The 13,833-nt window shown below is 37.1% G+C and overlaps 1 protein-coding gene across 1 annotated transcript; it reads right to left on the bottom strand.

Moving 5' to 3' along the window:
* On the bottom strand, window positions 1-13,534 carry RAB36 (RAB36, member RAS oncogene family). Its single transcript, XM_061465675.1, is given in 8 exon segments — window positions 1-3,786; window positions 4,018-4,137; window positions 5,789-5,882; window positions 7,163-7,218; window positions 7,816-7,880; window positions 9,655-9,749; window positions 10,839-10,883; window positions 13,490-13,534. Coding segments are annotated over 8 exon segments (585 nt in total). The 3' UTR covers window positions 1-3,721.
* Window positions 13,535-13,833: the final 299 nt, after the last annotated feature.

Below are 13,833 nucleotides of genomic sequence, written 5' to 3'. Positions count from 1 at the left end.
TAAGAACTTGACAGTTTATGTTTATTTTTCCAAAGTTAGTTTCCTTTGTACTTTCTTAAGCAATTCATCATTCACAACATGATCCAAGATTTCATTTTAGATGATCATCTATTAATACTGAGTTCTTTGCAGGGGAAGTCTCAGTGAGGCTACAAAACACACACCAAAACCAACCAACCAACCAACAACAAAACCCCCAAACCAAAAAAACACAATCTAAAAGTCTCAAAGCATCCATCACAGAATAAATGGAGTCAGACCATTGTTAAGTGATGGTTAATGACTGACAGAGTACTGCATTTGTATGTGAAGTTTTTGGAGCTCCAGAAGGCACAAACCGGTAATGACACCAAGCAGTGTAATGAATCGCTAGAAAAAAACTGTGCCAGCTGATTTTCTGAGCAATACAATTATATTGTTGAAGGGACTGCATCTCTGATTATGTATAATAAATTGAGCTCAGCAACAAAACGAGAGAGATTTTTGGGGGAACTAAAAATGGAATCCCTATTGTTTCTTATACTTGATACTGAGTCATTTTGTAGCTGTAAACACTAACACATCTGCACAGAAACCTAGCACCTAGCCTGGACAAGATTTGCTGCAGCACAGTGAACCAGCTGTTCTACTCTCATTCAAACTCAGTCAACATGAAGGCTATGCTGCCCACTCAGTGTAACACGTGGTACAAGTAGAGTGTATATTCATTATCCTTGTGAAACAGATTTGGGAGATGAACAAAGACATAGATCATCATAAGGTCAAAACATTACACATTCGGATAAATAGCTCCATACATACTCACATACTCATTTTCTCCACCAAATGCTACATTTCTGTCTTTGCCAACAGAACTGGCACAATTGCCAAAGTGAATAAAAAGAGACACAGAGTTCCTAGATCTCTATTCATCTCCACAGGCCCCTTCCAAGCCTCACAATTCTGTGATGTTCCATAAAGCTCCTCTAACTTACATCATAAGAAAATAAAAGCAATAAAAAGTTTTAAGTCTCCTGTTCTCTACTTTTCCTATTTCTCATCAAACAACTGGGGGAGGGGGAAACCAGCAGAGAATTTACAATATTTTCTGTTTGATGCATAGATTTATTAATAAATGTCTTGATTTTCTCAGCAGCTCAAATCTGAAAGGTCCTGTCATCATCAGTTTCCCAGGTACTGTTATTTCTGTAATGACTGTCTTAAGAAAATGTAACTGTCCCTAAGTTTTCTTCTTTCTTTCCAGTGTTTTTATGCCAGCAGAGCATATAGTACTGGATTTGAATCTTAGAGGTATGGAGTTATAAGCAGCTTCTAGAGAAACAGTCTTTCTGTTGTCTCACTTTGATTTCTTTGGTAATTCTTTCAAATGAGTGCTGACAGTAATTTAAGGACCACAAATGTGTCTGGTTTAGAGCAAGATAAAGATTTACAGTATCTTATCCATATTATAAAAATATCACTGAATAGATACCCAGAACTGAATATTCAAATTCAGTGAGCTGCTGCAAAAATAAGAGGGAAATTAAGACAAGTGTATCTATCTCCCTTCCACTTCTTTTGTACTTCTGAATCTTAAACCTAGTTATCATAATCAATCATACTAATACAATTTCACAAATACTGACAACATTATTTGTCATTTATATTTCTGGCAATGTCATCTGTCAGCAGGGATGACTTTTAAAGCAGAAATATCTTTTGGCATCAGTCATTGTGTCCCAAAGAGCAGAAGAGCATTATTAAAGCTGCTTTACTTCGATGAAATTCAGTGATACCCAGAGCTAATCTTTCTTCATTAAACAATGCCTGTAACTTCTAAATACTAATTGCACAAGATTATGTCAAAGGATATTTAAAAAGGCAAAACCAGTGCAGTGGTTTTTGATCCAGCCAGCACACTAATTCACAACAACATGTCCAGACAGCAGGCTGTACCAGAAGCAGTCAGTAACGACATCTTCAAAAAGCAAGTGCCTTATGGCTTAACAAGCATGTGCCTACTTTAGAGAACTCCATCTTTTCCCATCCCTCTAAACCCACACACACCTCTAAGTCTTTTCACAAAATGGCAAAACCATTTCTCTACATAGCTGCTTTTATTGAGCAGTGGAGCAAATTGCTTCCAGCATGTAGTGATCAAATTATCTTGTCCAGTAAAAACAGAAAGAGTGACTAGGAATTCAGCAGCAGTATCAAAACTAACCTTACCAGCTTAAGAGTTCCTACCTCAGACAGGGATGAACAAGTCCATGACAGACACCATGTATGGTTCCAGAATCATGTTACATTACTAGAAACAAAAGTTACAGTTAGAACAAAATGAAAGTCATTACTCTTAGCAACACAATAGAACTGCAGCATAGATAATATTAATGAAGATCAATCCAGAGAAGGAGTCTGCATCTTCTTCTGAAGATAGAAAAACTGGATTTCATGTCTTCCATGCTATGCACCTATGTTATAATTCTCTCTTATTCGAGAGTGGAAAAGAATAGCATTCTTATCTGGTAACATTTTCAATATATTAGATAGCTTGGATAAAACAACAAAGTTTCTATCTGGGCTTCTCTGAGGCTTGGAAATATTTAAACACTGGGCTCTGAATCTCAAGTGGAAAATGAAAAATAATACAGATTTTTCCTGGATGGAGAAACCACAGCAAAAATTATGCTGCTGCATTTGTGTACTTCCACACCTGTAATTAAAACAGATTTATTTTGGAACAGTTGTAGAATATTTGAAATGCATAAAAGCAAGTCAGAGTTATTTTATACTATGATCTTGAAAGACAAAACCATATAGCTAGCACCCTTTATTCTGAACTGCCATTTGTTTTCTGCTCCCTTGACAATACAACCTCACTATCTAAAAGTTGTAGAGAATTATCAAAGAATAATGCACTAAAATTATGTATTTTTCACTACAAGTGTTTCTGGCAGACAGGTGAGCTACATGGCACTGGCAACGTCTTCTTACATTAAGACAAGGACGTTTCGTTTCCACTCAGTGAGAAAGGTTTACGTAAGACTGCACCATCCTGCACAAGTGAGCCTGTAGCAGCAAAGAAACTCTCAGAAAGAAAGTTTGGAGTTTTCCTCCTTCATTTCCAAAAATAAAACTTTCTGTTACTGCTTTGAGAACTTTCCTTGTTGCAGGTGTTGTAGGTATGTGTGTCAGTGACACTAGATAATGGTCCGTGGTGGAACAGACAAAAATAGAAAAGTACTGTTTGTCCGTGGTAGCTCCTCCCCAGAAGGCCCCACTTTGGCTCAGCCCTGGAAAACTCCTGACCCTTGGAGACCTTTCTAGATATAGCTGGCCGCTTCTTCTGATGTAGGCTGGCCCCCTATGTTGGAATGAGTGTGCATTTTTGCTAATATAAAAGCCCAAGCCTCAGGCAATGCAAGGGGGCAGAACCTCATACCACCCAGGTCAATGTTGGCACCGTGGGGATGCCCGCTAAGGTTGAAGCCTGCCACCTAGCACTGTGATGATGTTTCTCGGAGCTGGTTTCCTGATCGTCATTACATGGTCCTTGGGGTTGGTAAGATAACCAAACATCAGAGATATCCTTTACTGTATCTTTTGTTACCTCTATATTTTCCCCTGTATTAATAAACTAGTTATGATTCTTTATTGTGTTGTGTTTCTCTCAACCTGGAATTCTCAAACTCTGGAACAGTATGCTAGACTGCATGGTGCTTGCAGAAACACTTGACAGTCAGCAACAGCTCGGGCTTACTTGATAGTTGTGTTCTGGGATTTCCATCATGGTTTTTTCCACTTCTGTAGAAACAGAGAATTTATACAATTAATTCACAAGAAATTATACCATCCATTATAAAGGGTAACAAAAGCTGAATGCAGCCCCAGTCACGCCTATCTGCTAAAACTCGTGTAGATAATGACATGAATATGCTTGAGGTGTCTGAAACAGGCTGTAATGCTTGAAAAACCTTCCCAATCTTTCAGACTGTACATGAGGGAAATACACACAAAAAGCAAAACTCAACATACTGATGAGGTTTCCTGACCCAATTTGGGCGATGTGCCCAGAAATTTTCTCCAGCTACGTTATCATGGACTGTTCAAAGGCCAAGGTAGAAACTTGGGAAAGGAATTCTTTGACAATCTCCCCTAGAAAACAGGGCAGAAATTATGTGGTATTAAAACTGCACATCAATACATGAACCAGCATAACAAGCATATTTATGAGCAGATCACTGCTCCATACTGAGCTCTGGCAAAGCCTCTAAAGCCTGCTGGGCATTCTGCAAGGCAGCATGGTTACTGTTGTGGGGCCTTACTGGCCTTGCCCTATAACTTGTGTAGTCAGACATGGTATCGCTTTTAAAATGCAAGTCTGCATTCACCTCCCACACAACAGTTACCAAGTGTGACCATTGGATCTAACTATATAGCGTGGTAGGGAGCTATAAAGATGACAGCCAAGCTACTGGTCTTTAAATTCTTGTGACACCAACATTCCCAGCAGAAAAAATTCAGGACGAGCTAATCACAACAGTTCTTTGGGTTTAATCTTTCTTGTCTCTATCTTAGATCCTTTTTTTTACTCCATCTATTTTTACTCCATTGTAATGCAATGGCCTTCCCCCATTTTTATTTTTTGCACTTTTTATCTCTTCTGAAGACTAAAATTTCTTGCCCCTTCAATAGATTTTGCTTTCTTGAACTTTATTTTTAGTTCTGTTTCCCCCCTCATTTGTTCTCTGCGATCAACCATATTAGTATCTTGCTCCTCACTTTCAATTTCTAGCCCATCTGTGATGGACAACTCATCTTTGCACAGTATTCTGTACTTTGTCTTACAATGGGGAACTCCTGCACAACTGAAAAGAATTCTGAAGATTTGGGAAGGATAATGTGACATCAAGATGAAACATGAAGCGAATCTGTTGGGAAGATACTGGCTTCATACTGAAGTAATACACAGAACCCACAATCCTTTGCTTTGCTCTTGTCTCCCTTTCAATGGAAAGTACCGTCTTCTAAAACCAGAAACTAACATACATTTAAGGAATTATAGCTCAGACAAGACCTCAGATCTGTTTAAGATTGCCAGACCTTCAGAGGTCTGCCACATTTAGCTTTCACTGCAACTCAGAAAAAGCAGCATAAGCAACACAAAGTACCAGAAAAATCCAGACAGACACGTGGTTTTCTGGGATTTATTTCAGTGAAGGGTAAGAAACAAACTGCGTAAGTGATACTATGACAGCTGGGGGTGGGGAATAAAAAAAAAATCAAAATAAACAGCAGAAGAAGGAAGTTTGCTTTGAAATCTTTAGGAATTCAGCATTGATAGCTACAGAAAGACAAAGCAGGAAGACAAACACAAGACTCAGAATGGTATAGGGTGAGTGCATTATAACCCCTTCTTCTGAAAATGATGTCGTATTCAACTCAGAATTCTTCCCTCTTCCTGAATAATGAATGCACTGTACCTAAAAAAAACAGCCTTCAAGATCATTAGGTACTCCCAGCTTTTTTCTGCCTTTTCAGTTGTTTGTATGTGCTTGAAAAATGTTATGCAAAGAACTGAAATAGGGATATTTCAGTAACTACTTCTTAGGGTTTTTTTTTAGAAAGCATCTTCTTAAATTAGTTCCAAGTGCTATTCTAGTTACCTGTGAGCTTTCTTTCTGTTTATTTTGTCCCTGAAGGTCTTTATCTCAAAAACACGGTGTACAGGTGTACAACTTGTACGGGAAATCAGTTGAGGAACTACAGGAAACCTGATTTCCTTATCTGCATTAAATTTACTTACCAGCAAATCTTTTTTTTTTTTTTTTTTTTTTTGTTCCAACTAGAAAGATGAAGCTGGAATGTGGCTCATTCTCCCTCAGTGCATCATCTAGCCACTGTCTGAAATACAAAAGAGTAATGAGGGAATCAGTCAGAGGGACTGAGGAATACAGGAGAAAGTGACTGATAACAAGGTCACAAGAAAAGTGAGAGGATTAACCTATGTGAGATAATCAAAAGCCTTTTCTAGGCAGAAATAGACCAGGAGCTATTCCAACTCCTTTGAATATATTCCTTCCATTAATGAAAAGTTCAAACATGCCCACCACAGAGCATAAATTCAACAATGATTTCAGCACTCAGAGAGGTTATTTATCAATATAGGGGAGAAGGCAAACTTTGGTTTAGATAAGGAATAAAAAGAACAAGAAGCAGAGGAAAAGATATGAACAACATAGCACATTAGATATGAACAGGAATAAAGAAGAGTGAAATAATCTATTCACCGTTATAAAACAGCTCCCTGTGAAGGCTGCATGATTCTTGTCTCCTAAGCTTTTATATTTCTGTTACTCTGGCAATCAAGTTCCTCTTGAGTCATCCGACACAAATCAAAGAGGGAAGAGAGTATGTGCGTGTGTGGGAAATCAGGATCACAGGCTTCAATTATTTTCAGCCAAGCAGAGACACTAATATATATATTATTTTACAAAGTCATATGCAAATGAGGTAAGTACAACAGCAGTAGTCTCAGAAAATAGTTACATATTCAAATCAGACAGAGTACAAGTTGTAAAGAAATATGTACCTACCTTGCAGTCACAACAGTGTGTTAGAAAGATATAGGCTCTGAGCTGGTGACAACAATAGGGATCATAGAGCCAAGTTGGGGTTTGCAGCCTGCATTAAAAGCAGAACAATTTTACTTAAAACAATTATTGTGTAAGCAAGCCATTACAAGTGCCTGAACCAATGAGTTCAGCTAGACCTACATATACTTTGAGGTTTTGATTTTCTCTCCTCTTTTTGACAGCCTATCTCCCAAAAGAATCACTACAGAAACTAAAGAAAGAAAATTCTGGGCTAGCAGTTTATCTAAAGACAGGCTCTTGAGACATTATGCATCTGATGTATATATCTATCTCGTCCATTTCACTATTTATCTTATTCTCCACTGACCATAAGGGAAGGCAAGGGTAAGTAGTTTAAATTTATGCTCTACATTTTCTCTACAAAAATCCCATGCTATGTAATCTAAACAAGTGACTGTCATTCTTCATTTCTTATTTCATTAGAAAATACACTCATGATCCAGCTAGTTCTTAGCAACTACAGACTATCCAAGGTGTTTAAACCTGCTGCAAAAGCTCTAAAGCCTAAGCCAAAATATAGAAACTTATTTGATGTGATCCAAAGTCTGGATATCAGCCAGATCAAACACTGTTATTATAAATGCAGTAAATGACAAGAACAGAGAAAAAGTAAGTTAGAAAGTGTGTCAGAATTCTTTCCAACTCATTGTGTTAAACAGAGAGGATGCTTACATATAGGGTGCAAGAGCAGATTCAACACAGAGTAGGTGGAAGACTACTCATTTGCTCCTTCCTCTTCCTTCTCCAGCACCCAGTAAGACTGCATTATCAGTCTTCCACCTTGTTTAGTCTTTGACTGCAGTCTATAGTGCTATTGTTCCTTTTATCTTTTATTTTATAAAGGGACCACTTAATTTCTGCAGGAATTAACCTCTTACCAAAGGGAATGCCAGAAGTATTCTATATTCTGTCTTCAGCAATAATCTTACCCAAACCCAAATTCTTTTCCCCTAGACACAAGTGAAATTTTTATAACTGAACATCAGAACATTCAGAGCTTGCAGGTCCAACAACATATCAATTCACAAACCTTTTAGTCCCTTCTCTCCAATAAAGGACAATCCATTCCACCCCACTGTGTCTACAGGCACCCTCCCAAGGAGCACATACGCATATATGTTTCTGTATAAATTACAACCTCTTGTCACAGCCAGGATCAAAGTAGTATTGTTCTCACCCACTGCTCCTTGGTAGTAAACAGATGCAATGCACTTGAACTTCTCCTGACCTGCTGTGTCCCATCTGTGCAATAAAGGGAAAAAAAAAATTTCAGGTTAATGAAATCCAGTGTAACCTGAGTAAACATGCAGCAGACTGGTACAGGTTGGAGAAGAATGTGGTACCAGAGAAGTGCTACCATCTGGAAAATGTTATTAATTAACTACTGATAAAAATACAGTAAAGCTCTATTATTTAATGAAGACATTTGAACTCTATTTTTACCTCTTTTTTACATATGTATTTGTCATTTTGGAGATACAGTTCAAATATTTGTATTCTGTATGGTAATACCCTTTTCTTAAAAACCTTTTCCTCATCTATGTAATTTGTATGTATTTCTAGGGCAATCTAATTTTGAGAATTTTCTGTGCTAATACCACCTAGATCATCTATTAGCTCATAGAATCTTAGAATCCTGCATTTGCTAGATATGACATCTGTCCATACACTAGAAATTAGAGACCTATACCTCAGTCCACCAGGTACCAATGACACCCTTAAGGAAAACAAACAGTGCGCTTCTATTGATGAATATGACATGCAGTCTTCTCAGCTACTAATGGCACTACAGAGGCTTGGGATTTTGTTACAGACTAGTGCTGCCAGTCATCAACACTTGCAAGTTTATCTTGTACAGAGATCTCTCAGCAAGAGGGGGCACTAGTGCTTATCGTATGAAAATGTTCTACCCAGCCACTGAAGATTCTGCAGATAACACAACCTGACATTTAATAGCTCATAGACCTTATTCCTTCAGCTTGCAAAATACTGATACATCAGTCTAGATCTTTAGAGGGACTCAAGTTCCAAAAAGATAGTGCCTGCTAGAATTTTCAGAAACACTGTGACACTGAAATCAGTTGGAAATGGTTTCATAGAATGGTTAGCATTGGAAGGGATCTTAAAGCTCACTTAGTTCCAACCCCCTGTCACAGGCAGGGTCACCTTCCAGTAGACCAGGTTGCTCCAAGCCCTGTCCAACCTGGATTACTAAGTATGTTTCAATAAATCCCATTAGCATCTATCTACATTAATGATCTCAGAAAAATATGTGCTCCTAAGTAAACACATGCACTAAAATATTTCCTGCAAAGCATTTTATTTCTGCTCTAGGTCACAGTACAGCATAGATGATTCAGAAATGCCCTCTACAGAACATTACTGCTAGCCACCGGAAATAGCAAAGGACATCCTTCAGCAGAGCCAAGCAGGTGAGAGAAGGACAGGATTCCCACTAGTCTGATAAACAAAGCTGAAAATCAAAGATTTTAAATCCACATTCTAGTAAAAATCCAGTCTTTCTATGACTTGGGGAAAAATAATTAGTCCCTAAGAAAGAGATGCTGAAATCACTGAACACCTTACCATTAATTTCAGTGACTGCAAGAGTTAAATTCCCGGTAAAGTCAAGTTCTGTGCTCATTGTACCTACTAAACTCAAATGACAGAATGGTGTAACAGTGGACAAAGTCTGTGGAAAAGCTTCCACTTTTGCTTCAAGGAATTTGAATAAAATAGGCAGAACCACTCTGAAATGGTGCATGACATCCAAGATTTTAATTGACAAATGACATTTCATTTTTTACAGATAAGAAATTCAAGAGAGTAAACTTTTTTACTAAAACTGCAAGTAAAAACCAGGTACAGAACCTGGTTTTCAGATCACATTATTCTTTGTGCAATTATACTATTAAAAAAAAAAAAAAAAAATCTTCATTCCACTAGATCCTGCAGCAGTTCAGGCTCTGCTGAGATTGTACTTTGTGCAATGCTTGACCATGCTGTGTCAACTTACATCTGGACAGCAGATGATACTCCGATTATTTCAAAACGTTCCATTTCAAAATCCACTTCATTGGTAGCCTTGTAGCCTCAGGCAAACTTATCTTTCTAAAATCTGCAATTAAAACCAATGATGAAATACTAGTAACACCCAGCTACAAATAAGGGCAAAACTAACACTCTCTTGGGTAAATTATAAAGAAAAGAATTAACTAACTGTGGATTTGCTAAATATTGCAAAAGCATATATAAAGACACCAAGAAACTGATTTTAAGAAAGGAGATACTGGGTAACAAACTAGAAAGCATACACGTCTAGTGAATAATTACTCAAATGATTAATCAATGAAATTAAAAACTTACCATATCTAGGTAAAAACATGGCAGAAATAATAATAATAATAAAACACAAACATAGAAAGTTGTCATGATGATTATAACATACAGAAATTCAGTGATCTGTTCACTGGACTTAAATACAGAAACAGTAAGAGCTGGTTTTAACATCCAGTAAAGAATCAAATGATTATTCTTCAAAGCATTCTGAATTTTATCTGTCTTATTTCATAAACTACAGAAAGACTCCAGCTTCCTCTACAGCCTTGCAGGTGTAGAAATGAGTTCAGGCACACTCACAACAATGACTTAAAAATATTTTCATGAACCACCCTTTAAGTAAAGAGAAAACATGAAGCCAAGACTCAGAAACTGGGAAGATTCTTACTTATTTCTTTTCGTACCTTCTAATCGTTTAGCCTTTAGAATGGATTTCTTAAGAAAACACTGTACCATATTTGACTGGATAAAAATAGTTCAAAATATAGCATATTTTGATTGAAGTGCCAGAGCTTGGCTTTCTGTGCTGGCATATCAAGCCTGTCGCATACCCTAGACTTTGTTTTGGTTTTTATTTAATAACAAAATCATGGTTCAAAAGAGAACCATGAGCTAGTACCCGGAATGGACAGGAATAGAAACATTATAACATTTATTTGAGATAAAGCAGAACCAAACTATCTGCTGAGATACACTGTACCTGTGGATAAGGCTGGTTTTCCCAACATACATGTGGTCTCCTACCTATCCAGACTGTTACAAATATTTGAAAAGATTACACATTTTTAGTAGCGATTTCAACATTGTCTCTCTAAAAATTCTGATTTCAATCCTTAAATTGCAAGCAATGAGCACATTTACCTGTGACTCCAATTTACCTAAATGACGCTGTGCTGTAGAATTGGTCTTAAAGTATAAGAAAGAAAAAGGTGTTCACCAAAAAAGCCAAACCCCTCTGGAGCTGAAATAGTCAGTTTCTTAGTCTGCATATTTTTTCTTAAATATAATCATTGGGACCTAAATTCTATTCTATTCAAATTGCTTTGACTGCAAGTATATACATTTATAAATAAGACCATAAAGTATCTACATCCTTTTCATTAAAATTAATCACAAATTTTTCATTGACTTTAATAGTACAATTCAAGTCCTAAGTGCAGAAACAAGAAATTGCTGATAATAAAATACCCACTACAGAATTTGTCTCTGGGGAAAAAAAAAAAACACGTGGTTTGAGCCAATGCATTTTCTGACTATGTAGAATAATATTAATCTGAAGTTGGCTTCATGCAAATAATCTGCTTTGCTCTGGGTCCTCCCACAGAATATAGCAGATGGGCTTTAGGTGACTCAGCTGCATTCTTCAAATTGAAGTGTAGTGTATCTTTTAAGAGATAAGGTGGTTAAATGAATATATTTGTTGGCATAAACTTGGATTGACATCTCCTGTGCACATGCGACAAAAATGGCTTAAGAGGGTTAATGTTCTTTTGTATAAAGGAATGGCTTTTTTAAACAGATCAGTTATTTTACTGAACACTATTTCTGGTTATATTTGGCTTCTATGTGATACTGATTCCAAGTTACCTATTCTAAATAGTCCAAACCTTGACTGGTAAGTTACATGACTAATATTGCGTGCCACTCAATATTAACTGGGTGGCCACAGCTGACATGTCTGTGCCTGATTAACTGTTACTGATGAAATACTGAATAAAATCAACAGCCTTAAGGGAAAAGCAAAAAAGTGACTGATGGTTTAGAGGTGTGTGTTCCATTAATTCATACTGGGGGAAAAAAGCTCCCTGGATTAGGCAATTTAACACACTGATGGAATATCAAGAGAGTCTTAAAATACATCCATTAGCTACTGAATTTATCAGACTACCTTTCCAAATGACAAAGGAATTGGGATAATGGAAAATTAAGATAATGGCTATTGCTGTCAAGCTTTACAGTTACTGTACAAAATACTCATAGTTGTCTGTCCCTCCTACCCTGGCTCCACCAAAAACGTGACCGAATAATAATACCTAGAGAGCAATGACAGGCAAGTGATTCTATATTCACAAAGCCAAAATGTAAAGCTCTGATATCAGAATAAATGAACTGGAGAGCTGGTTTACACTGCTTACAGAGAGGGAAATGGCTCAATTTACTAAAGTGTGTCTTGTTAGCAAAATTGTGTGGACGCTTATACCAAATTTATATGACAGTGTAAACTATGACAGTGACTATGCTTGCTTCTAAAAAGCAATAAGCTCACTGATGTCTCTCAGGGAGACATATTTTGGCCTTTTCCCCCTACCCCCCCCCCCCCCAGTGAAGTGAATAAGAAGTTCATGACAAATTTTGTAGTAATCAAAAATTCTAGATTTGAAAGAATAGTGAGTTAATTGTCAGTATTCATAGGAGCTCCACTTTATGAAAGATCCTGCACACTGGAACACAGAAACATTTATCACTAAAAAATACAGCTATTTATTTTAAATGAATAGTGATAATTTCTAACAGTTAAGCTTTCTAGCCTTACTTCAGCAATTAAATCAGTATTAGTAACAGTTCTTGGAGAGAGATAATCTCTTACAATCTTACCCAGTGCTCTGCTGACAAGCCATCCTGACCTCTGCATGGAAGTGCTCTTTGAACTGCAAAGAGGCCTCAGGTGTGTACCATTGAAAACAGGAGAGAACAGCTGTTGGGATAAATCATGTGATGCCTACTTTGCAAAAGTCCTATCAGCAAGGAAAAAATAGATAAGAAGATTAATTCAAAGAGTTTGTCAAGCACAGGGATGTCCTGGCATAAGAGAAGGGATAGCTTGGATTACAAAGCAGTAAAGCCTTCCCACAGCTATGTTTGTAAAACCACCTTTGGGAGGATGCCACCAGCAAGTCAGAGTGAAGTCTTTTAGATCCCTTACATGTGTGAAGCAGTGGTTTTATTGCTAGCTTTTAATTAGACATTCGTTAAAAATGAGGAAAACTTATTTTATATTTGCTTAAAATAACTATGATAGTTTTCCTGAAATTAAAAGCAAAATATGTGGCTAACACCAGGCATGGAAAAAAATTGCTGACTCCCTTACAAGGATTGTTTGATCTACTGTATGACTAAGGTTCCTATGCAAAGAGAAGATTAAAATTGCCTCAATTCTTCAACCAAAACCTCCATATGGATCTAATTAGATTCTTTGCATATTTCATACCAGCTATGGTTCTTATTTCCCCTCAGCATAGGAACTCTTTAAGCATGGACTCAATGTTTGGCTGAAATAATAAGATAGGTATTATAAGATAACACTTTATCATTAATATATCAGCACTGAATGGCAACATGAGGCCACATTCATCTTTAAAAGAAATCCTTATAACAATTCCTAATTTTAGCAGATGACAACTGTACATTAAATTAAAATACTATTAGCAGGAGGGAAACAATGTGGCAGGTACTACATACTGTGACCAGAGGGATAAAGAATACTTAACCTTGGGAAATCAGGAGAGTATTCTGTCCCTGCTTACTGGGGGGACTAAATGCATTCGGTTGGACTTCATCCTCCAAATTCAAGTCAACTCTACTAGACAGGAAATACATAAAGAGAAACATAGTTTTCAGGAATTGCTTCAATACAGGGAAGACTTGATTGAAAAATAACAGTTCTTACAGGCTTATAATCTTTTCTCACTGCAGTACAACTGGTTTGTGTTAAATAAAACCTGTTTCTTATGTAAAAGGGACCACTTCAGGGCGCATAGCTGTAGTAACAAACAGTGGCTTTCTGAAACTACAAGGCATGAACTGTAATTCCGTGGGAGAGCAGATAATTAATTCAACGTAAGTGCTTGCAGTTTAG

Source organism: Pezoporus flaviventris, unplaced genomic scaffold (assembly GCF_033815535.1).
Source record: "Pezoporus flaviventris isolate CSIRO_AGI_PZ_B2104156 unplaced genomic scaffold, CSIRO_AGI_Pfla_v1 ptg000041l, whole genome shotgun sequence".
Taxonomy (NCBI): domain Eukaryota; kingdom Metazoa; phylum Chordata; class Aves; order Psittaciformes; family Psittacidae; genus Pezoporus; species Pezoporus flaviventris.
Note: the sequence above shows the minus strand (reverse complement) of the source record. Positions and strands in the feature narration are given on the sequence as shown.